The sequence below is a fragment of the Zootoca vivipara genome, chromosome Z2 (genome assembly GCF_965207765.1).
Source record: "Zootoca vivipara chromosome Z2, rZooViv2.hap1.1, whole genome shotgun sequence".
NCBI lineage: Eukaryota > Metazoa > Chordata > Lepidosauria > Squamata > Lacertidae > Zootoca > Zootoca vivipara.
Window position 1 is genome coordinate 27213183 of NC_142585.1, and position 25505 is coordinate 27238687.

The window sequence follows — 25505 nt, forward strand, 5'->3', positions numbered from 1 at the left end:
CCTGCCTCTCGGTAGTAGTAGCAGCCGGGAGCCTCCGGCCCCCACCTCCCCGTCTCTCCCCCTGCTCCGTGCTGGGGTTGGCGAGGCGAGAGCCATGAATGTATTGCCAACTTTCCTCCAGACGCGCGCTGTACGGCGGGTCCTTGCGCTCCGGGAGCGCACGCAGAGGCGGGTGAGTGGGGACTGCAAGGCGAGCGAGAAGGGAGGGTGCCTGCCTGCCTGGGCTTTCCTCCCTTTTCCTGCAAGCTATACTGGCCTGCTTGGAAGTGCCAGGAGGAGAGGCGCCCGGCCGGCCGCAGCACAATCGCCCGGGGCTTGCCCGCGCAAACGGCCTGCGATATTGGCGCGTTTGCAGTTTACCGACACATTCTCTCCCGTCTGTCTTTCGCGCGCCTGTACGTGTCTGTGTGTTGGGACGGGTTGTGTGCACGCGTCTTTTTCTTTTGTGTCGACTCCTGCAGGAAGTCGGGAGGCCTTTTCTTCTCCCCCCACCCCGCCCTCTCTTTCTGCTGTTGCCATCCCTTTTGAAGGAGAAAGAAAGAAAGGACAGGCGCGGGTGGGATTTGTGGAGCGGAGCGGATCACCTATCACCCCATCGCAGAATGTATGTGAGGCTTCCTCCGGTTCTCTAGCCTCTTCCTTTACCTCCGCCGGCAGTCTCCCTCCCTTTCCCCCCACCCTTGGGTAGGCCGGGCGCTGGGTAGCTTTTGTTGCTGAGTTGCCGGAGCTTGCGGTGGCTGGTGGTGGCTGGCCTCCCCTTCTGAGATCACCCCTTCCCCACCGCAGACGCGCCGCGCTCCTTAAGCATCCTATTATTTTTGAGAGGCCAGGATAGCTTAGAGGCAAAGCTGGTGATAGTTTGCCTGCAGGAAGCCCTAGGATTATTAGACCCTGGTACCTCCCTCTTCTATTTTATTTTTAAAGGGCCAGGTAGCAGTGCTAAGAAGCACACTTCTGCAGCTTTTCAGAACCAGAAAGCATTTCGAGTTGGAAAGCATCAGGATCGGTGAAATCAGAATCTATCAGCTTCCTGTGCTCTTTTTCAGAAAGTAGGGTGGTAGCTTTGTGGGCTTTAAGTGCACAGGCTTTAAGTGCAGAAGAACCAGGGTTGGAGCCTTAGAAAATAAGGGTGATGGGAAACTCTTCTGCTAGAGAGCTGTTGCCCATCAGAGCAGACTATATTGGGCTAGATCAGAGAGTCCCTGTACCATCATCTTCCTTTGGCCCTCCAGATGTTTTTGAAGTACAACTCCCATCAGCACCAGCAAACATGGGGAGTGACAGGGGAAGATGGGAGGTGTAGTTCAGCCACACCTGGAGGGCCAAAGGTTTTGGCGAACCTTTAGCTGGGTGTATGACACTTTCCTATGTGATTATGCTCCATCCACTTTTCAATCTTATTGCCCTCTCTGTGTGGGGGAAAAAGGCATATGAATAGTGTGGCCTCTCCACCATGAAACACTCTGGCTGGGTGGACTCTTGCCTTTAATACCTTAATCCTCAAGAGGTGTTAGGCTGGTGGGTAATAGGGACATGACTTTCTCAGTGGTGGCCCCACAACTTCGGGACTCCCTTCCTCGCAGAGATACACATGACCTCACCACTGCTGGTGTTTAAAAATTCCAAACTCTGAAAGCAGTTGTCTGTGTTTCACTGAATTGTGTTGTGCATGAAAAAATTTTTTAGCTGCTACTATCCTTGGGTGTATATTTTATTTTCATGTGTTTTAAAGTCTTGTAAACAGCCTTGTGAAAGTGGTGTGCCTGGAAAGGTGGGCTTTTAAAAAATAGTAAATAAAGAGACTTTCTTCCCCCCAACACACTTCCCTGATTGTACACTTAAAATGCTATGTGTGGATGTGTCGAACTTCACTTTGGAAATGCACAATTGTTGAAAAACTGCACGTCTTAACATTGGATGCAGCTTCTTACTGAATGTAAATTCCATCACTCAGTCACAAATATATGAAATTTCTGGGGGAAACATTTTTCTCTCTCTAGGCCTACACAAATCCAGGTTTGATAGGACAATGAACTCAGTGGTGGAGCATCTGTTTTGCATGCAGAAAGTCCCAGGTTCAATCCCCGGCATCTCTAGGTAGGGCAGGGAGAGAATCCAGCCTCAAACCCTGGAGAGCCACTGCCAGTCAGTGTTGACAATACTAAGATAGACAGATTGATGGTATGGCTCTATAAAGCAGGTGCCTGTGTTTCAATGGCCGGTCCTTCAAGTCCTGCCGATTTACAGCGGGACTTGGCTTTCTTGCGTTGTGTTTGTGTCGTAGAGACTGACATTATTTATTTATTGTATTTGTTTCCCACCCTTTTCTCCAAGGAGCTAATGTTGATATACGTGGTTTTGCCCCTTCCTTATTTAAACCCCACAACAACCCTGTGAGGTAGGTTAGGGTGACAGGCAGTGACTGGCCCATGCTCACCCACTGAGCTTTATAGATGAGTTAGGGTTTGAACCCTGGTCTCCTAAGTAATATTCCCACTCTCTTAACCAGTACACCACACTGGCTCTCCCCTGTTATCTGTGGCTTGTGTCCATCACAAGAGAAAAGTGACAGTCTTGTGGCACGCCTTAAAAAACCTGACAGATTTATTATTGATCAATCCAGCTTTTCCAAGATGATGTTGGACTACAACTCCCATCAGCCCCAGTCAGCATGACGGGTGGTCATGGATGACGTGAGCTGGAGTCCAGCAGCAGGGTCAGGATCGGCCCTAGGGGCATTATGAAACAATGAGAGTCAGAAAACCTAGCTGATCTTCTTCAAGGCACACAGAGATCTATCTACAGTTAGGTACAGTATATCAATAGCTAGGGTTTGTTTTTTCCTTTAAAGAAGAGGGGGGAAATGAAGCCTGGGTTTCAAGTAAAAGTCAAGAGACACTTCTTTTGAACATCTCTTGCACACATTTTTATATTTGTGCTAGGATAATTTATTTTCAGATTTTATAATTCCCAGCCAGATCCTATGCAACAGGACTGTAGGCAAGGTCAGGCAAATCTAGTGTCAAAAGGAATCATCTGGACAGTTTTGTAAAAGTAGTTAATGACATCTATGTTAATCGCTCTCAGATTTTCTTTGTGATAGTTGCATTAAATGAATACATACAGAAGAACTAATGTTGACCATCATTTGACCCCATTTTTTAAAAAATCCTAATTGGGGTTGGGGGGTTGGAGGCTTGCATCTGCTTGCCTCCCTCCTCGTTTTACAACATTGTATGTCCTGCGAATGCATGAACACAGTTTATAGCAGGACTGAGCAACCTCCAGCCCATCAGACTAATTATGCCTGCCCATTTGGCTCACCAGACTGTTTTGGCCATGCTACACTCACCTGCCAGTCACCTGATGTCTTATATGATGCCAGGGGTGGGCAGGTAAAAGTGGCTGCACTGGGCCAGAAGCACCAGCTGATAGTTGGCACTTAAGAAGAACCAAGCGTGAGTCTCCTAAAGTCCTGACCATCATCTGGGACCTCCCAAGAACTGTGTGCTGAGCTTTGAAGTTCCTAGCAACCAGATGATTTCTGGCACTTCAAAGTGCTGCACAGAGCTGTTTGCAGGAGGCTTGCAGAGAATCCTGCACAGTGCTTTTAAGGTTCTAACAATCATGCCACCTCATTTGACTTCAGGTAATTGACAGGTGCGGCAGCCTCCTACCTTTCAAATTTGGTGGTGTAGTGGGTAGGAGAAAGAAGATTCTTACAAGGTTAGAGTGTTAAAGGTACCCTGATAGACCATCAAGCATAACTCCTTGCTTGGCATAAGTGTGGGGAACCTTTGGCCCTCCAGGTGTTGCTAAACTAGAACTCCCATCAGTCCTGACAAGCACAGCTAATTACCAGGGGTGACGTGAGATGTAGGTGAGAAACATCCGAATGGCCACGGGTTCCCTACTCCTGGGGTAGAGGCTCCCCAGTAGATGGCTGTCCAGCCACTGCAGAATGCAGGAGATCCATTAAGTTCTTGTGAAATTGTTTTCCGTGATGATGAGTTGTGTAAAGCAAAGCACCAACATTTGACCAACATGAGCTCATCAATTTAGAATTTGTTTGTGTGGCTGATAGTGATTGCTGCTACAATTCAAATGAAAGGCTATTCCATTGTAGTTTGAGAGCTATGTGAGAGAGTGAAAGTGATTTGACATGATGTTAAAGGTTGGCTTGTGATGCAAAGACAAAGGTGAGATGGTGTATTGAAGTCGGGTGGCCTTTGGTGAAATAAAGCTGGTATTTTGTGGGGAGGGGTTTGCTTATGCAGCATGACTGCCTTGGCTGGGAAGTTACTGTATTTATTTACCCATATTTGTAATTTATATCCTGCCTGCCCTCCAAGGAGCTCAACACAGAATGCAGTCTGTTCTCCCTCAACTCTTCTCTATCTTCACAACAGCCCTACGGAGTAGGCCAGGCTGGGTGATAGCGACTGGTGCAAGGTCCCTGCAGCTGTAGGCCTTCAGTCTGGGTTGTGTAAACTGTCTAGCGCTGCCAGGGTGTGGGCTGAAGGCACGTGAACCCCCTTCCTGAAATGAAGCACATCTGGGTCTGGCCAGTGCCTGCATAGATGGCCACCTGTGAATCACATGAATGCTACCGTAGCACAGATATTATACCTTGAGAACAACCTTTTTTACACCCTCTTCTGAGTGCTTTAAAGTAGAGACACAGGGAAGATAGTCTGGCATCTATTGACAGATCTCTGGGTGAAAAGCTTTGGAATTTAGTCCCAGAAACTGTCTCAAGATAATCTTTAAACAGAACAGTGCTGATGTAGGAAGTTTTCAAGCCATTGGGGTTATAAATGAAAATTTTGAAGCAACTGTCTCTGATCTGATGTGACTACTATGATGGAAGTGCTGTGTTTGAGCAAAGGCATTTTCACTTGGTCAGAAGCTGTTGAAGCCAGGTGCAAATGCGCCTGATGCCTAGTTAATTTCTTAACACTGCATGAAAGTCACTGCTCAGTATCAGTCTAACTTACTTCTCAATGCTGTTGTGAGGATAAAGTTTGGAAGGGGAGAACGATGTACGTCACCTTCAGGTCTTTGGGGGTAAGGTGGGATACAAACTCAATGTAATTAATTAATTAAAAGACTAAATTGTGTGTTTCTGTGCTCAGTTCAGCTCCCCTTCCCTTTTAAGAGAGTTGGTGGGTGCTCACTATTAATGAGAGATAGAAGTCTGACATTAATAACATTGCAGAGTCCCCTGCAGTTGCTTTGGCCTGTGCTAGTCTTGGAATAAAAATTGCTAACAATGTTGACTATCCGAAAAAGAATGGGAAAAAGCTCTGACTTGATCGATGACCTGATGTTAGAGCTCTATTTCCTTCTTAAATGTGCCACCCTGAGGCCTGTAGCTCTCTCATCAATCCGTTGTGGGGACACAGCAGAGGAGAGAGAGAATATGACCAGTAAATTGGTGGAAAAACCAATTCCAGGATTTCTCAGGCCTCTTGTCTGAAAATTTATTTAATTTATTTCATACAAGTGGAAGCACCGGGAAACCTCAAAGCAGATTATAAAAAGATAAGACAATAAAATGAAGAAAAAACTACAACCCTACTTTAACACACACACAAAAAATACTACAACATATTACAATTACCTCAACTTTCTAAGCATCTGGTTAGAATGTTTTTAGCAGCTGTCAATAGGCAAGGAGTTCCAGAGAGCAGGTGCTGCCACACTAAATGTCCAAGTTCTTACAAATATAGAACAGGTATTATGTGGCACCTGTTGTAGTGCCAATTCCACCCATGGAAGTGGTTGAGTGGACACGTGCAACAAGGCTTACATTGGGTTACATTAAATTTGTATTTTGTACATTTGTACATTACATTTGTATATTTGTCAGTTTCTCCCACCTAAGGCTGCCAGCTATTTTCCTAATGTAGGCTCCTCTGCTTTTTTTTTTGAACAGCTGGGAGAAATGTACAGATGCAGTCCCCCCCCCCCATTTGTTACATCCCTCCCACATTTAGAGGTATGAGAGCCCCAGGCAGGGCAGCAGTTGTGGCCCTGGCTTTGCTTGGTTATGATGTACTTGGATGAAATAATGCTCAGCACCAGTATCCTCTCCTGATGCATTTCCTGTTGTCGCCCCCCCCTTCTTTCCTTCTTATTTCAGATCAGCCAGGATGCTTCATCCAGAGCATGTTGAGGAAGATGCGGCCGCAAGAGACTGCCCTTCCAGCTAAACCTGCATGTCAGAATGGCCGCCACAGAAGCTGCCTGCACTGGGAACAAACCTGGAGCCAAATCTCCACCAGTAGAGGAAGGCCATCACCATCAGCGGATGCAGGAAGAGAATGGGGCAGCCGACCAGCTCTCTGAGCACAGCGATGCCTCCTTTGCCACGGTGGAGCCGAGCCGCCAGCCGCCACCTGCTGGGAAGCTCAGGAAGACTGCCTTCAAGCTCTTTGGTGGGAAGCGAAGCATCTGCACCCTGCCCAGTTTCTTTGGTGGGAAAAACAAAGGTCAGGGAAAGGGAGCTGCGAAAAAGGGCCTGAGCAAGAGCAAGACACACGATGGCATCAGTGACGTGGGGTACGAAGAGGCCAACTCGGGTGGCGGAACGGACTTCCCTCCTGCACAGCTGCCGAGTTCTCAGAGCGCTCTCCTGGGAGCAGATGCCAGCCTCAGGGTTGGTTTTGTCCGACCGTCGGTATCCCTGTCCGGAAGCTCTGAAGGCTTTGAGAAGAAGCCCAGTGGGGAGAAATCCTTGTTCCTTCCACGGTCTAAGAAGGGACTCAGGGGCCTCTTCAACAGCATCCGGCGCCACAGGAAGAGCAAAAGCACTGAGCCCGAGAGGACTGAGTTGCAGGAGTGGACTTCACGGGATGCTGTGGCTGGACAGCCCAGTGCAAGTAAGCAGAAGAGGGGTGCCGAAACCCAGCAAGTCTTGAAGCAGGGAAGCCTAAAAAGCACTGCACTTCCTCCAGAACATGGGGAGCATTTTCGTGATGACGCTTCTTTTTCACCTGGAGTAGCGGCTGGTCTCAATGAGTCAAGAGAGGAGGTCCAACCGGTGGCCAATGAAAGCAGTTCTGTAGGGGATGCAGCCAGAGGAGGGATGGGCAGCGAAGGCTCTCGAGATGCAGAGCTGGATACAGATGACACCCTCTGTGCTAACTCTGTGTGCGGAGAGCTCCCTGATGCTCTCCAGTCTGAGGACCTAGACAGCAGCCCTCCCTGTGTCCCATCTGGGGACCAGCTCAGCTTGATGTTTGGAGATGTCACTTCCCTCAAAAGCTTCGACTCCCTTACCGGCTGTGGAGACATCATTGCTGAACCAGATATCGACAGCATTGCCGAGAGTGCCACCACCACAGAGCGTGGCAGGGATGTGGCCAAGAGGAGCTCCTGCCTAGTTACTTACCAGGGTGGAGGGGAGGAGATGGCCATGCCGGATGACATAGAGGAGTATCTCCAGCAGATGTGGGAAGGTGCCGCCAAAGCAGATGCTGGATACGAAACACGCCTTCCGGAACTCATGGCAAAATGTGAGCATCAGGGAGTGAATGGTGGCAAGCCAGAGGTCCTCCTCTATCCTGAAGGCACAAGGGGTGACGTGGACCTCTTAACACCACACAGTGACCAGCAAGAATCTGCTCCCAACAGCGATGAGGGGTATTATGACTCTACCACTCCAGGTCCTGATGATGAAACTGGCGATGGGCTTGAAGAAATTAAGAAGGACCGCCTCCCGAGGGACAGCTACAGTGGCGATGCGCTGTATGAGTTCTATGAAACTGATGATGCCCTCATGAGCCCCACTCATGCTGATGAATCTTGGTTTGGTAGCAAAGTGTCCCCACCAGAGATCTTTTCCATGAGCCAGTTCTTTGACTTTGCTCTCCCTGACGAGAAGGATTTGGTGCAGATAATGGGCCAGAAGAAGGAAGTGATGGAAACGGAGGAGGAGAGGCTGGCTTCCATTCAGAAGCAGCTGCTCTTTTGGGAGATGCAGAGGGAGCCAACCATGAAAGACCTGGATATCCTCAGCAAAGACCAGCACCACCCCAGAGAAAAGCTACATACGGAATGTAACACGAAAGTGACCAGCTTAACCAACAAGAGTCTGAGTGGCCTTGGCTTCGATCAAATGTCTCCCCCTGCTTTGAACAGTGGCCTGGATGCTGGAATTCTAACCGAGAAGCAAGAGTGGAAAGATTTCAAGGAGATGCTGTGCCCAGAGAAGCACTACCATGGCAGTGGGGGCCCTAAAGTGCACAGTGGGGGCCTTTTTCAGCACGTGGAAAATGGCTCAGTGTTGGATTCAGATAGAGGGCATCCAGGGCTTGAACCGGGTGCTTTAAGTGGCCTGGAGAATTCCGTGACATTCCCTTTCTTCAAAACGCACAGCTGTCCACTCAATGAGCAGCCAAGCAGAACCGAAGCTGACTTTGGGGAGCCTCCCAACATGGAAAATGAACCAGAACAGGCCGTTAACTTCTCCCAGGCATTGGTGGAGTTTACCAGCAGCGGGACTCTCTTCTCCAGCCTCTCTGAAAGCCTTGGGAGCTCTGATTCAGGCTCTGCGTTCACTCAGAATCTCCCCGCCCTCCCAACGATGGTCACGTTCGACATTGTCGACGTGGAGCAAGAGGGTGAAGGGGAGTGCGAGCAGCACCTGGGGATGAACACTGATGAGGACATCGCTGCATCCTTTGAGGCCTTTGACGATAGCTACGTTGCAAAAGAATCCTTCGCCGAATGTGACGAGAGAATGTTTCCTGTGTGCTTCCAGAGCTCTTTCCAAAGCTGCAACTGGGGTGTCACCAGCCTTCCCCGGCGCATGAGGCTTCAGGAGATGAGTCCTCCCATGCCGGAGCCTCTTTCCAGCTGCAGGAGGAGCAGGTCCCTTGACACTGAGAGCTTGGAGTTCGAGCTGGCTAGCTTGCAGCTCTCCAAGGGTGGCTTCAAGCCTTTTGACCTCTGGTCTCGATGGAGTGGCTGCAGGAAGGATCCTGTGTCTCCTGGTCTAGATGCAGACCGTGAAAATGCTCTGGGCTCTCCAGAAGGAAGGGAAGGAAGTGCTGCTGCTGTTTTTCCTTGGGCAGAGCTGCAACAGAATGTATCAGGCAGGGAGAATTTTCCCTCGCAAGGCGTGAAACCGTGGGACTGTGATCTGAGCACTTCAGCCTTCCAGAGCACGTGGGGCGCATCAGAACAGCCAGGTATGGAAGCACCTTGCATGCCCCTGGTGCAGGAATCCACCAAGGAGCCTGATGGGAAACCTCACGCAGATGGGGCCAGCCATCCAGCGCTGATGGCAACCAGACCAATGGCCAGGCCATCCAATTTGCCTCTGCAGACTCCTGCTGTGCCCCAGGAGGTGTGTGCCTCCCACAGGCCTGGTGGGGATAGCGCAGGTAAAAAACTTGCTTGGGTCCTTCCTTTGGGAGAGAAGGGGGCTGATCTGCCCCCGGACCCCAGCTTTACTCATTCCCCCGACAAGCCAGCAATGTGCAAACCTGCAGGTGTGACGCAAGGAATGTCCCAGCTTCACAGCAAGCAGTGCTGAGACCTCCTGATGGCAAGGCTGAGCATCGTGGGAGTGCCGACTCTCTGATCTGCAGAAAGGGAAAGCCCCCATGTTGGAGGTGGCTGCTTGTGCTGCCAGCTGTTGGAACACCGCGATGAATGTAACAGTAGCCAAATAGCTTGCAGGAGAGGGTTAAAGGAGGATTAGGGTGGGTTTGGTTCCCTAGGGCCTGCAGGGAGACTTGGAACGTTACAGATGGTTAACTTTGATTTGAAATTAGGTGGTGGTGGTAACAAATGCTTTCATTAGTGGTGGGTAAGGCAGAGTGTGCCTGATAGGACTTCTGTTATCACTCATCACTGCTTGATTGTGCTTCTTGTTGGGTTGATGCTGAATTGCACTTCCATAGTGTGAACCACTGTTAATCCTGAACACAATACAGGGGAGATGTGCCAACACCCTGGCTTGGAGATATTCAGATATGATGTAAGAGAGCTCTGGAATATCCAGCTTGCCCTTTAGTTAAAAGCAGAAAAAAACAGTTTCTTAAAACTGACTAACTGGGTGCTTTTTAAAACAAACAAACAAACAAACAAGTGGTTGTAACAACTTTAAGAAATGGGATGGTTTGCCGGTGGTAAAAAAAACCCCGATTTGATGAACGTTTTGTGTTTTTGACAGCACAACCCTACTGTGCATTCCTTCTCCAGAAGCACTCCTTGCTCTCAGCTAGGGGGTGCATTGGGTTGCAGCCTTGTAGTGCAGTCCTGTGCAGATCTACTCAGAAGTAAGTGCCACCCTTTTCCAAAGGGGGAGGGCTACTTACTAGTAGGCAGTTGTGTATGCAGAGCCATCTGTATCAGGTGGCATTTTGGAGATAAAATAAGACCTGCAAAGTGTGTTGCCTGCCAGGGTTGGGTGGGTAAGAGTGGCAAAGCATTGGGCATGTGGTTATAATGAGTCAAAGTTTGGCCAGGGGAGAAGAAGAACTAAGAAGACCTTTAAAAATTTGGCGTAGTTTATGGATGGTGTCAGAGTGGAGTGGCACCCGAGCGATTGCAGAACTGCAAACTTCAAGAAGATATGGTGTGTGTGCGCGCGCGTTTTAAGCTAAAAGCAGCAAACTCTGTTTCAAACTGTACCTCTTTTTAAAGATTTGAATCCCATTATTTCCTTACAACTAAATCTCACTCAGTGGGATGTCCAATGAAATGAATTCTCCTGTGTGTCCCCAGAACAGAGCCTCCCCCCCCAAAAAAATAATAATTTACTCTTGAATACTTGGGTTCTAATGCAAATCTGGGCAAGCGTATTCATCATACTGTGGTTTAACTGGTTTGTGTAATGCAAGGCTGGTGTTCTGTTGTTTGTAAATAAACTATATCAAGGATGGGGAACCTGTGGCTCCCCAGGTGTGGGTGGGCTACAGCTCCCGGCACCCCTGACCATTGGACATGCTGGCTAGGGGTAATGGGAGTTGGCTATATGATAGACTTCGGCTTGTAGATGCCATGTTGCAAGGCCAAATGTATCCTTCATTGGAAAATCTGTTTCCTCTCTTCCATGTAGGGCTGGCCCAAGAAGTTGATTGGAAAATCCAAATCTTTCCACACATGCAAACAGATGCTACTGTTTAATCAGCCAGAAAAGTCTGCATCAAGACTCCACTTGAAGGGAGCTTGTGAAAGCATGTTGGAGCTATTGGTGGGGATATACAGGAGGGCTTCTTGGTGGATTGAGCCCCAGGAATCAATTCTGTTTACCTCTTGCTCAGCTGCCCCTTATGGGACTGCAACATCTACTGCTTGAGGTGGACATAAGAGAGCCTCTGTTGGATCAGGCCTATGTAGTTCAGCTTAGTTTTTCTAACTGTGGCCCATCAAATGCTTCCAGGAAGGCGGCAAGCAGGGCTTGAAGGAAACATTCCCCCCCCTTTGATCAACTTGTCTTGTGAGAAACCTGCCATGGCCTTCCACCCAGAAGTGATCTTTCTGAAAGGTAAGGCTGGCAGTAGAGGAGGGTCCTCAGAAATGCATGAACCTAGCACTGATCTGTCTAGCCGAATCTGGTCAACTCTTGACTAGCAGAAGCTGTCCAGGGATTCAGATGTGTGTGTGGGTGGGTGTCTTCAAAGCCCACTACGCAAGGGGACTTTTTTGGTTGCAGGGGGAGGAGATGCAAGAACCAAAGACTGGGGTGTCCTACATTGGGAATGGGGAATCTGGCTCTCTGGATGGTGCTGGATTCCCATCAGCCCCAACCAGCATGGGAGCTGTGATTTGTCTTCTGGTCCAGAAACACCTGGAGAGCCACAGGTTCCCCTCCCCTGCTGCACATGCAGAGCAAATGTTCTGCTGCTAAGGTGGGCCTTGCCCTCTTGTTAATTCGCTCTGGAAGACTCATATCTGGCACGGTAGCTTTTAGGGAAAATCATTTTGAAAGAGGTGGTGCACAACTTGCTGCTTTGCTCAAGGAGTGCCCATACCTGCTAGTATTTGGTAGCTAATAAATCAGAGAAGAAGACCAGCAAGAGGAAAATCCTACATTAAAGCCAAGTCCCTTGAAGCTGCTGTCAGTACAAGGGAAACTTCAGAGGAAGGGCCCCACCTCACTGCATTCAAAAGATCCCAGGTTCATTCCTCAGTGGCACCTGCAGGTGGGGCTGGAAGGGGATCCTGCCTGAAACCTTGGAGATTTGCTGCCAGTCAGTGTAGACAGCACTGAGCTAGATTGGCAAAATGTTCTGATTTGGTATGAAGCAGTTTCTTACATTCTATCTTCCCTTCACTCTTGGTTTCTTTTTTTTAGCAGTATGTATGTAGTAAGACTATTTTTTTTTATAAACAAAAAAAAAACACCTCTGACCAGTCTCTTATGAAAGATTGATCTTATTTCCTGCTGTAGCTCAGAGCCAGCCAAAGAGGGTGAGGAACCTGAGGTGGAAAATCCAAATGGTTTATGCGTACCTGAAACTAGATAAGATAGCATCAAGAAGTTTTCTTGCACTGGGCTCTTGCTGTTCCTTTGTGGGGCACTTCCTGTTCATTCCAGCAGGGCTCAGCTGAGAGAGAGTGTTGATGTACTTAACCCAAAGGCCAGATCTATCTCTGTCTCTAGTACTTCATGGCACAACAAATCTCCTATCTGATGTGGCTGTTCATCATTTGCCCACCTCCAAAGGAGGATTAGCCATGTGAGATGGGTTGCCAGGTTTTTACCTTTCTGTTATCTCATGTGGATAAACATCCCCTGAAGTTCAGAGGGGGCTAAGCATGTGGCAAAAGGGTGTGTGTGGAGTTCTGAGCTAGCCAAGATTTCCTCCCTCAATTGAGAACTACATGCCGACCTTTTCCACATACATCACCCACTATGAAGGATGCTTCCTCACATGAGAGAACCTAGGCAACTGATAGCCCACCCTGTCCCAAATGCTAGTGCAGAGGTGCTCTGACATGGCAGAGAGTCCATGCTCTCTTGGTGGGAGTGCATGCATGCCAGCAAGTTGAGCTGCATGCTAGCAAATCAGCTCTGTCCTGCTTTCTTTGCCTGGAGTGGCACCTGGCTGAAACTTCTTGTCTTGTGATTCTATGTAATGTGTAGTCTAGCTTGCAGCCTGCTCATCACTCCTGCCTTCACTAAGCACCTGAATTAACATCAAACCCAAATTCTCCTTTGCTTTCAGTAGAAAGCGCAGTCAGCTGAATGTTCACAGAACTGGTGTCAGACCTTTGTTCTCAGTACAAATGGGGCAGATTGAGGGTGGGGCTTGCACCCACACCCCTGCTCCTCTGGAGCTTTAGCTTTCAAGTGTTCAGGGGACTTTGGAAACAAGCTGGAGGGCCGTTGTGGATGAGGTCTTTCTCCTCAAGCTCTTGATTTGACAAAGAATCCCTCCTGCGGGATGGAATGTAAACATTTGCTTAAAAGATAAGCAACTGTGCAAGATGGGGACACTGGGAACCAAATGTCCAGATTCTCAAATCCTCCCATGTTAGAATGCATAGATGCTTTAGGCTTGGTTTCTGCCTGATTAATGACCCCATTGACCCAAACACAACCAATTGGCCATGCAAGGTAACTCACCGGGGGCCTAATAAGCCTCCATGTTTTGGTATCTCTGTGGGACTTCCAGTGAAGGAGCCTCGTCAAGCAGCTGCCAAGCTGGCGGGCCTGTCTCATTTTGCCTCTGTTCTGAATTGCTACCGCTCACAAACTAGAACTATTAATGATCACACTGTATCACACACAGGTTTTCACTGTGGCCTGCCTTGGCTAAGTCTTCAACGTGTTTTGGTTTGGGTTGGTGGCATGGCAGATCCCCACGCCCCCCCATTTTCCTTTTGAACACATCACCAAAGACATCTTGTGAAGTTTGTTGTCAAATGGTGTAACTCTTGTTGATAATGTATTTGTGTAAAAAAAACAAAACACCAACAACTCTGTGCTAATAAGAATGTTCTTCTACAAATGTGTGTGTAAGCATTTTGGTTTTTACATATTTAATGGGGAAAATTTAAAAAAGAAAAGAAAATCATTTTTATACAAGTGTGTACAACAGTTTGACTCTGCCCTGGTAATTTGACCTGTTTGTAAAGGATTTTTCAATCTTCGTACTATATAACCTTTCCTCTGTCTCTCTTTAAAATTATTTCCTTATCTGATTTGGTCTGTGGCTAAAACAATGATATGGCACACAGAAATGACAGCAGGACAATGGGGTTGCAGAAGCATGAACGTCTGGCTGCTTGTTCCTCTTTCTTCCTGTGGTCCTGTTTTTTGGATTCTTGGCCAGTGGTAGAAGTACCTGCTTTGCATTCAGAAGGTCTTGGGTTCCGTTCCCATATCTTCACTTAGGGCTGGGAAAGATGCTTGCCTGAAACTGCAGAGCCAAGGCTTGTCAGTGTAGAGAATGCTAAGCTAGATGGACCATCATCTGACTCAGGGTAAGGCATCTTCTTGACTTGAAAGACATAGAACAGGATGGCAAACCTGTGGCCCTCCAGATATACAGTGATGCCACGCAAGACGAAATTAATTTGTTCCGCGAGTCGTTTTGTATTGCGAAAATTTCGTCTTGCGGTTTTCCAATTTAAACAAATCCAAGAAAGAAAGAAAGAAAAAAAGCGTCTTGCGAAGCACGGCCATAGAAAAATTCGTCTTGTGAGTCAACAAAAAGATCACAAAATGCTTTCGTCTTGCAAGTTTTTCGTTGCGCGAGGCATTCATCTTGCGTGGTACCACTGTATTGGACTACTGTCTCCATCATCCCTAACCATTCACCAAGCTGGCTGGGGCTGATAGGAGTCCACCAACATCTCTGGAGAGCCATAGGCTCCTCACCCCTGACCTAGAAGGTAAGGAAGGTTGACCAGTAGTGAAGCTAATTGTATTTTAGAACTGTTTATGCAGAATGTGGTAGGATCTTGGATATGGGTCATTTTTTGATTGTTTCCCCACACTAAATGGGGGTGGGGGGAGACCCTCACTGCACATCAAAAATTAGTACTGAGTGGAAATGTTTAGCATGGCCTTTTTTCATGGCTAGTTCACCATGAAGATAGTTTTTAAGTTGGGGAACATTCAGAAATTGGACCCCCCCCCAGACAGTCTAAAGCGATCCAACTTAGAATTATGCCAGCTCATCTTGCCCCCTTCAGTAATGTGCCAGATGGCTCTTAGGAAAAAAATTAAAGGCCATGTTGATTTGTGTCTGACTTTAACCCAGGTCATTGCCCACTGTAGCCCCTTCACTAATACTGTTGTCTTTCTAAGACTAAGAATAGCTTTGCCAATGAAGACATTCAGTAGTCCAGTGAGTAGATGAAAGTCTGTACAATCAAAGCTTGCATATTTGGCTGCAATCCAAAGAGGTGAAATGCATTCAAAAGAGAGCAATGTGTGCAAATACATAGCTTTGACTTTTAATGTGCCAGAACTGTTAATAGAACTGTTTAATAGAACTGTTTCCCCAATTGTTGAAGAGGCAAGCCACTATCCATGGTAAAAAGCTCTTTTTCTCTACAGTCATTGGAACTGTTGCTTGATGAGCAAAGACTGATTGTTTGCAGAGTTCTGCACTGTGCTTGCCTACAATATCTGATGATGCTCATTTGAGGCTGTTTCTTTTTCTCCCCATGTAGCATAATGTTTTTATAACAAGAGGTCCAGAATCTTCATGTGTGATTCTAGTAGGACTTGTTGGATGGTGTGGGACTGCTTTGGAGAGGCTTCTTTTCAGGTTTTGCAATCTTGTGCAGATCCATTGGGTTCAAGCCAAGGAATACTGGGGATTCAAGCTAGGATGCCTGTTGCAATGGAGCAACAGTTGGTTGGTTAGTGTTAAGTGGTTGGGCATGGAGATAGCATTGGTACTATTACTAGAGGAATAGGCAACATGAATTCACATGCTCTAAACCACTGATATACAACATGGTGGCCTGCTCCAAAGTGGGTTGCAACAGGCGCACTACCCAGTGGCATCGCCCTGGGTTCCACGTATGGGAGGGTGACAAGAAGGCACCCTGCAGGGTCCTCGCCCTGCCACCCCAGCCCGGGAGCGGCGGCGTGAGCAGCCATCACGCCACCACAGCCGCATGTGGAGGATCCTCCATTCGCAGCTGCAGTCGCAAGCAGAGGATCCCGCCACCATCCATATGGCATTCAAGCGGCGCTGGCGGCAAACCGCTACATACAACACATGCGTGGTATCGCACACATGCGCTGTGCATAACAATGCTGCACATGCGCTGTACATAGTGGTTTGCCACCGGTGCTGCTGGAGTGCCATACAGACGGCGGTGGGATCTCTCCCTGGTTCGCCGTAAGCAGCTCCTGCTTTGCCACTTTACAGTGAGCCAGGGAGGGGCTGACAGGAGCCATGTCTCCCCCTCCCTTCCTCCCTGGCTTGCTGTAAGTGGCTCCTGCTTTGCCGCTTTACAGCAAACCAGGGAGGGGTGGATGGGAGCTTCCACGAGGATGAGCTGTGCAGCTTTGCCAGCGCCCTGGCAAAGCCGCAGAGCTCCTCCCTCCCCTGACAGCTCAGGGTACTTGGGAGTCACAGGGGTGGGGGCGCAGAGGCATAGGAGGGGGGTGGACATTTGGCGCCCACCCGCGACTCCCAAGCCTACCCTGAGCTGTCGATTTGGGGGGGGGGGTTGACAAAAAAATTCGCACCGGGTACCACCTGGGCTTGCTACACCTCTGGCACTACCACCATGCAAACATATGGTGCAAAATTGAGAAACTGGTCCCGAAATGCATATTCAGGTTAAAAGTGGGTCTAAAAAGGTTGAAGATACCTGCTCCAACTCATGCTGACTTCTAGCCTAGTGTGATCTAGGGGTGGTTAGGGGTGGGTTTGCTTTACAGTCCATTAGCATGTGTTTAAAACTACGGGACTTCAGGATGTCTTGCCAGATAAGGCATAACTAAGCTGTGCTAAGTGATCCTGTGGATGCACTCTTGCTTAAGAATTTAAGAAGTCATTTGCTGGGATCATATTGAGCTCCAGCTAAGTCCGGCACATTTGCAAAAGTCCCAACAATCAGCAGGCGGCAGATGGTCCAGTTCTTACCTCCCTCCAGATTAAGAATAAGTGAACAGTTTTTACAGTGGAGGGAAGGAAGATGTGGAATCTCCCCACAACCTGTACCGAGACCAGTTCCTTTTTTTAACTTTGTCAGAAGCGATCTGGAGTTAGGGGTGAGCAGTGAGTTTGCAGATCATACCTTGTTATTTTAGTGTTTTGAATGTCCAGATGGGTAGGAAAGAGCCCTGAAAGGATTGCTTTGCAAATGGGGCGAAAGAGCAACAAAACAGCAAGTTAAGATTCAGTGTGGGTGTAAAGTGATGTACGGTATGCTGGAGCAAATAAATCCTAACGTTCTACACATGCTGAGGGGATTAAGAACAGGTAATCAGGAAAGATATTTAGGGTGCATGATGAATATATAGATCAATGAAAACATCAAGCCAGTATGAAGCAGGTGGAGGAAATGGCGAACTCCTTGCTAGGGATTATTAGGAAAAGGATTGAAAATTAAAAGCTACAGTAGTATAATGCCCTTATACAAATTTATGGTGTGGCCATGCACACAATGCAGTGTATGGTTCTGGTCAGTGAATCTCATAAAGAAGAAAGGGCAACCAAAAGCCTTTAGGTTATCCTTCCTTATAGGATAAAGTTTAAATGTGGCTTTTTTTAAAGGAAGAAAGAAGTGACTAAATACTATAATAATAATAATAATAATAATAATAATAATAATAATAATAATAATAATAGAAGAAGAAGAAGAAGAAGAAGAAGAAGAAGAAGAAGAAGAAGAAGAAGAAGAAGAAGAAGAAGAAGAAGAACCTGCCTGAGAGTAGTAAGCCCTACTGAATTCAATAGGGGTTACTTCTAATGGAACATGATTAGGATTGTACTTAAGGCAGAATGATGGGCTGCTTAAATTGTACAGGTGTTTCTCCCTCCTTTGTAACACCAGAAGGGATAATCAAAAAACAAAAACAAAAAAGCAACCATTGATTAGTGGTAGATTCATAAGACGAGAGTTTCTTCATTGCATGCATAATGCAACTTACTGAATTGGCTGCCTTAGGAATGGATTCATTTATTCTATGTATGTCTCTTTCCTCCATAGAGCTTACTGTGGCATACATGTTTCTCCCTCCCCCCTAATGCTACATATATAATGCAGGTCAGATTACCAGGTGCTGTGCCTATACTGCACATCCGGGATTTATCTATTTTTCTATAGGTTTCATTGTTGTTGTATACATTCATGGAAATTTTTTATGGGCTGTTCTTTTTACTGTCTATTTTTAAAGAAAGGTGCAATTTTCAGTTTTGAAGGGGGGGAAGCATTGGTTACTGCTTATACATGTGCAAAACAGTGGCGGGGGCGCAGCATGCTGTTCATTATATCAGAGGTCATTGCTGGACTATAAACTGACAGCCGTCTTGGAATATTTCAAGGCCCCCTACCCTTTTCATTCACACATACCCCTTGCTTTTCTGGGCTCCAATATGCATTTAATAACTTTCTGTAACCCTTGTCGAATACTGCTTGTGGTGTTCTCTCTCTCTCTGTGTGTCTATTTCTGCTTTTGATCTGTGAAGGGTGTCCCATTTTCTTCTTGCAGGTCATCTTGGTTGCTACTTAAAGTTAATAAACTTGCTTTTGGTGAAAACTTGATCCACAGTTAGGATGGTTCTCCCCCAGAGATTTACAGTAACAGAAGAAAGGGAAATGGTAAAAACCATGAAATGTTTTCTCTGTTGAGTAAGATTGCCAAGTTCCTTTCCCATTTTTTTCCCTGGCTGCTCCTTTTTAGTAAACTATGCCTCCTTGAGATAGCTACAGCCTTTCATTCCATGGCCTTGGCAAGAATGTGGATTGACATCATGCTTTGTTACAGGGGAAATTTGGATGAAACTTAAAACATCTGAGTCTTCTTCCCTCCTTCAAAGATAAAAGGACTGATTCTAATAAGTAAAAATCAAATGCATTCCAATAGTTCTACTTTTCTTTGGAAGGAGATAACTGCAAAGTCCTTTATCAGTTGAAGAACACTGTTCACATCTCAGTGTCACTTCCGGCCACTATCTGTCTTTATTGCACCATCTTCAGGCTTGTGGGATATACTTTTGTTTTTCACTGAGGACCACCAGCTGAAGCCAGGTGCCACTGAATCCAGGAATTTTGTTTTGAAGTGCAAAACCAAGTGGAGCTCACAGTCCTTCCACACAGGAATGCCCTCCTGGCTACCCCCAAGCTTTCTAACATTTCTGCAGTACCATGTAAGGCAGGGAGTAGAGTTGTTCTGTTGCTGCTATTCTTAACCAGTTGGGAGTCAGAAATCCTTGAGATCTCCCAGCAGATGCAGATCTACCTTCTGCCTACCCCAGCCATGAAAGTATGCAATGCAGGACAAAAAGTGATGCAGCGTTCGAAGGATGACAGTGTACTGTATTTTCTGCCAGTGGGTTTTGATAAACCTGTCCTGCAGCTTTTCAGGCATAACGGGGGGGGGGGGGGATAGACTGACACTGATTGTTTTACAGCCGAGGTGGTTTTCTCTCCAGGGCCAATATGGTTTGTGTAATGCTTCTGCAACCAGTAACGCATCTCTGCTTTTTTGAAAGTGAGGAATATAGTTCTCTATATATTCCCCCCTTAAAAAAAAGAAAAGCCCAACCCTATCTGTTGCACAAATGGAAGGAGGAGATTGAGGACTGCCAGACTTGCTGATGAAACTACCTCTAGTTGCAAAGCTGGGTTGCACAATGAAGAACCCTGCTGAAACATCAGTATTCACCTTCCACAATGCTTGGATACTCCTGCACTGACTGAAGGTGGGTGCAGTAACATGGGGTTCCCACCACTTGGCCTTGCCTGTCCCTAACCTTATGTACCTATTACATAATACTTCCAGGGTCATGCCTGGAGACTGATGCATCACTGTTTTGCAGAGCATTTGCTAAGTGTGTGTCTTGTCATTGCTTGTTTTCCTACAGCACCCTCAGTGTGGGGCGCTACTTCTCTCTCCCAGTGTTTTTGAGGTGTCAGTTTTCCTGCTTCAGGTCACCTAAAGTGAGAGAAGGCGCACTGAGAATGGCAGGAATTGAAAATAATTTCCACCCCAAAAAGGGAGTTGGTATCTGCTTTGCAAAGCCGTGAAGATAATCTCCCTATTTTGGAGGGGGAGGGAATAATTTGATAGTTCAATTGGTGCTCATCTTCCAAAATAAGTTATAAGAGCTGGTCTGCCATACTGGTTTGCTAAAAATGGCTCAAAGCTCGCCCCTGCTGCCACCTCTGTAGGTGACTACCTTCAGTTATTCACTCTTGGCTGGCTCCTAATCTGTGATGGGTGGATAAGAACACTGATCTACTTTACAGAGTTGCACACACTCATTGTGAAGAACAGAGAGTGGTTTTCATCCTTGCTGCAACACTGGGCTAGGAGGAGAAACCTCCCAGCCCTGAGCTGTCATGGGGATGAAAAACACTGACTTGACTTTGTTAGATCTGCTCTTTTCCCTGTTTCCTAAAGTGCTAAGACCTAACAATATTGCTGTGCCAGAAGAGGATGAGCCCCCTTTGCTGGGCAAATGGAGGTCTAAAGGGAGAGGCTAGGCCCCTGGTTTTTGCAAAGGGCTGGTGAGCCACTGAAAGTAGCTTCATGGGCTGGGTACAGGCCGTGTGGGCTTTGCACCCATGTTATGGGAATTACTGACATAATGTCTGTAAGATGCTTTAAATCACTGAAGCACTAGAATTGTATACTAAGTGTTCCTCCTAAGCCTTGGTAGGCTTAAACATTCCATTGTAGTACTGTATTTTGGGGGTTGGTTTTGGTAAATGGCTAATGTTTTGGTACAGGGTTTACATGTAAAGGCTTTAGAGGGAAGTGATTTTATGTACCCTAATCCAGAGAAGATGATGCACATGTGGATCTCCAAATTAGGGAATGTGGCCATAAGGCAAATCCAGATGTCCACTCTGCTGCTTTCAGTAGGATGCCCACATAGCTGGATTTGGGGGGGGGGTGGACTGCATAGAGCACTGGTAGAATCCTGTGCCCCTCCAGGTGTTGTTGGACTCCCAACCCACATCAGCCCAGCCAGTATGGCCAATGGTCAGGGATGGTGAGAACTGAAGTCTAATAATACATGGAGATTCAAGATTCCCAACCCCTCATGCAGATGTAAACCCTTTACCAGAGTCTTCCACTGTCCTGAGTTAATTGGTGACCTAGGATGCATAGGCCCAGTTTTACTTCTTGCCCTAGAACTTTGAAACCATTCCTACTGAAGGCAGTAGGATTTCTCATAAGTACCGTAAGTGGTTTCAGGTTTTCAGCCTCTCATTTAAACACTGCCAGATATTCATTTACGCGGTTTTATTTAAACAAACTCTCACTCCATCATTCTCCATTGCTGTGTCAGCTGGTTTATGTTTTTGCTGAAGTTTCATTAATATTGGTTTATTTTATTTTCATTTTATCTTCAAGTTTTTAATGTGTTTTTCTGTGTTTTGCAATGTATGCCCTCCTTGCTGAAGTCTAATAAATCTGAGGGTTTTTAAAGAGACCATCCTATTTCATTAGTGTCCTTTGGTTTATTTCTTTTGGGGGGTGCTCCTTCCTTGCTGATGCCATGGTCATAATTTTAACCAAAGAGGAAGAAATATGGGAACAAAACAGTTTGCAATACATCTTCCTATCAGCATTCACTAACCTGGTGCCCTCCAGATGTTTTGGGACTGCTCCAATAGGCAGAGTCTCAGTGCTAGTGCATGCCATGAGGCATAAAAATATTGGCAATGCAATAAAAGCATACACTGAACAATTGCACATATAAGATCAGCTCAGACATTTTTGCATATATAAAAGCAAACATATATGTAAATAACACACAATACAAATAAGATAGTACTTGGGATAAAAAAATTCACTTAGAAGAATGTCTTCAACAGATGTTGAAATGACAAGATGCCTGTCTATACATCAGACAGGCACCTTGTCGTTTCAACATCTGTTGAAGGGAGGGCGTTTCAAAGGGTAGTTGCCACCATAGAGCCTGATTCCTGTGTGGAACACTCCTCTTGAGAAGAAGGTACTCTTCCTAGAATCATAGAGTTGGAGGGGACCACAAGAGTCATCTAGTCCAACACCCTGCAGTGCTGGAATCTTTTTGCCCAATTTGGGGCTTGAACCCACGACTCTGAGATTACCAATCTCATGCTCTACTGACTGAGCTAGCCCTCTCCTGTAGAACACAGCAACCAGTTGGGTTATGTAGAGAATAGGACCACCTTTCAGATATTCTTTTCGCAAGCTGTACAAGGCTTTGCACACCTGAACTAGCACCTTGAACTTAACCCAGTAGCTGATTGTCAGCCAGTGCAGTAGTAGTGTAGGATGGTGGTTTTCCATTTTAGTGAGCAGTTGAACTGTCATATCTTACGTAGTTTCATTTTCTGACTCAGTCCCTTATAGACCACATTGTGGTTATCCCACCTGGCAGCTACCAGAGCATGGACAACAGTGGTCATCTCAGTCCAGAAATGGTTGTAGCTATTTTACTAAACAAAGCTGGTAAAAAGCACTCCTAGCCACTGAAGTCACCTGGACCTCTAGGGATGCAGACGATGAACCTTCTTGTTTAGGGGGAGTATGATCAGCACCTCTGCCTACCCAGGATTCAGTGTGTGTTCATTGGTCTTCCAGCGCTCTATAGATTTCAGACACCAGTTCAGGGCTACAATTGCAGTGCTACAGTGAAACGGTTTGGAATGCATGAAGGCAGTCACTGCCCTGGCTTATAAAATGTGTATAGGCTCTTAGTCTTGAACAAGTCACCAGGTTTTTACACTTGGACCTCACTGAACCATGGAAGGCCAGCAACAACCCTATGCATTGCTTGAGCAGTTTCCCTCCCCACTTGAAATGAATGGTGTCACTGGGATGTCACAGGTGCACACAGCAAATGTGATGCTCCCAACCAGGCCAGAAATTTCATTTCTAAAAAAAATCTGGGTATACAGTTGCACGTGTGCATGTACCTTTGTACAGTAACGTCGTGAGCAGCATTTTCCATTTGAGTAGCATCAGACCTAGAAGTGTGTGTGTGTGCTTTGCAGGAAGGGAGGAGCTGACCACTATTGATTTGAACATGAAACCTAGAACTAAGCCAAGTGTGTGTTTGGCCGTATGCAAAAAAAAAAAAAAAAAACAGACTGGAGAAGGTGGCTATGACAACCACACTAAGCTCCCATTACAACAGTATACAGAATACACTCCTGTATTATAAGAACATAAGAAGAGTCTGCAGGATAAGGCCATTGGTCCATAAAGTCCACCATGCTGTTCTTGCAGTGGCCGAACAGTCGTCTATAGAAAACTCAAGAAGGACCGAAGCACAGAAGCACTCTCCCCTCCTGTGGTTTCCCGCAACTGGTATGTGGAAGCATTGCAGGCAGAGCATAGCCATCAATAGCTCTCCATGAATTTTATCTAATTCTCTTTTAAAGCCATGTAGGTTGGTGGCCATCACTGCCTCCTGTGGGAGTGGGTGCCATAGTTTAACAGTGATGCGTAAACAGCTTCCTTCCCTCAGTGCTGAATCTTCCAATGCTCAACCTCATTGCATGCCCACAGGTTCTAATGTTGCAAGAGAGGAAGGAAAACTTTTCTCTGTCCACTTTCTCCATGCCATGCATAATTTTATAAACCTATATCATGTCACCTCTTATTGCCTAAAGTCCTGAATCTGCAGCCTTTCTTTATAGGTGAGTCACTCCACCCCCTTGATCATATTGAGTTCCCTTTTCTGAACCTTGTGATTGCACTGCTGAGTTTAAGCAACTCTCTCTATACAGGGTTTCGGATATGACCCTCTGTTTTTGGCCGCAAGTGGTTTTATTGAGACAGTTGATGCTGCCGAGAGGACACCAGATGTGGCTGGCTCCAGGTAAAAAACACAGATTAGCAGATGCTATTGGCTTCCCAGCTGTTTCGCTTTTATTCTTACTGAACATCATCTGGGAGTGGGTGTTGTAATCAACTAAAAGAAAAAAGCTTAATTCCATTCCAACCCCTAAAAAAGAAAAAGAAAAACCCCGCCTAAGCTCAGCTTGGCTATTCCTGCTATTTCTGATGTTCAGGCATGGCTGCTGGTACTTACAGAGTCAAAGCTGCATTAGCCACACACAGAATAAATACCAGGCTTGGAGGAGTTTTGCAGAAGTACAAAAAATATTGGGAGGAAAAAAACGTCTGGAGGGGGAACGCCCAAAGTAGCCCAATGAGTAGGGGAAGCTGGTCAATTAGGGCAAATGGAACATCAATTCATCCATTTCCTAACAATTATACACTGCTTGTAAAAACAAAAAAACCTGAAAGCTGTTTACAAAAAAGATAAAACAATAAAACTATCAGTAAGAATAATTAACAACAACGATTTAAGACTTTCAAAATGTTAAATAAAAACAAACAAACCCAAAAAACAGATTAAAGCTCACATCAACTTTCTAATCATCTATGTAGCCTTATCTAAACAAAAATGCTTTCATCAGGCACCAAAAGGTGTACAGTGAAGCTGCCTGCGTGATATCAATAGGCAGGGAGTTCCAAAGTGTAGATGCTGCCACATTAAAAGATCGAGTTCTTACAAATGTAGAAAGAGTATTATGTGGCAACTGTAACAGTGCCAGTTCCACCGATCAACACAGCAGAGTGGGCATATTATGAAGGTAAGGCAATCTCTTAGGTAAAATGCTCCTAGTGTAGAATGCACAAAAAATACATTTCCTAACACCTCAAATTTGGCCATGTAGCAAACTGGCAAGGAGTGCAGATCTCTGAGCACTCATATAGCATGTTGCAGTAATTCAATCTTGAAGCAACCATGTCATGAAGTTGGCATTGACCCACCAACTTTAGCTTGGCCTCAGCCGGCTCCCACCGGCCTGCCTTTTGCCTTACAACCAGTCAGGGTGGAGCTTCAGAACGGTGGGGGTGGAGACACTTCTTTGGTATACTGGGCTGAGGCCGTTTAGGGCTTTAAAGGTCAGCACAGGTGGCTCTGTGGTCTAAACCACAGAGCCTAGGGCTTGCTGATCGGAAGGTCGGCAGTTTGAATCCCTGTGATGGGGTGAGCTCCCGTTATTCGGTCCCAGCTCCTGCCAACCTAGCAGTTCGAAAGCATGTCAAAGTGCAAGTAGATAAATAGGTACTGCCCCGGTGGGAAGGTAAACAACGTTTCTGTGTGCTGCTCTGGTTTCGCCAGAAGCGGCTTAGTCATGCTGGCCACATGACCCGGAAAAACTGTCTGCAGACAAATGCCAGCTCCCTTGGCCTATAGAGCAAGATGAGTGCTGCAACCCCAGAGTCATTCGCGACTGGACTTAACAGTCAGGCGTCCTTTACCTTTTTACCAACACACTGAATTGTGCTCAGAAATGTACTGGGAGCCAATGTAGGTCTTTCAGGA

At 46.5% G+C, this 25505-nt stretch overlaps 2 protein-coding genes across 3 annotated transcripts in view; both read left to right on the forward strand.

Moving 5' to 3' along the window:
- The first annotated feature begins 11 nt into the window (after positions 1-11).
- On the forward strand, positions 12-21610 carry AMER1 (APC membrane recruitment protein 1). Its single transcript, XM_035101241.3, has 2 exons — positions 12-172; positions 6146-21610. The coding sequence occupies exon 2, from the start codon at positions 6230-6232 to the stop codon at positions 9542-9544; it is 3315 nt and encodes a 1104-aa protein (XP_034957132.3). The 5' UTR covers positions 12-172; positions 6146-6229; the 3' UTR covers positions 9545-21610.
- ARHGEF9 (Cdc42 guanine nucleotide exchange factor 9) overlaps positions 14312-25505 on the forward strand; it is a 338518-nt gene continuing 327324 nt past the window's right edge. Inside the window, exon 1 of one of the 2 annotated variants that reach the window (XM_088664656.1) lies at positions 14312-14448. The gene's annotated coding sequence lies outside the window, so the exon portion shown is untranslated. The remainder of the gene's footprint in view (positions 14449-25505) is intronic. The other variant, XM_088664654.1, reaches the window with a different exon arrangement.

Coding starts and splice junctions, on each gene's coding strand:
- AMER1 (XM_035101241.3), top strand. CDS start 6,230: ATGGCCGCCACAGAAGCTGCCTGCACTGGGAACAAACCTGGAGCCAAA.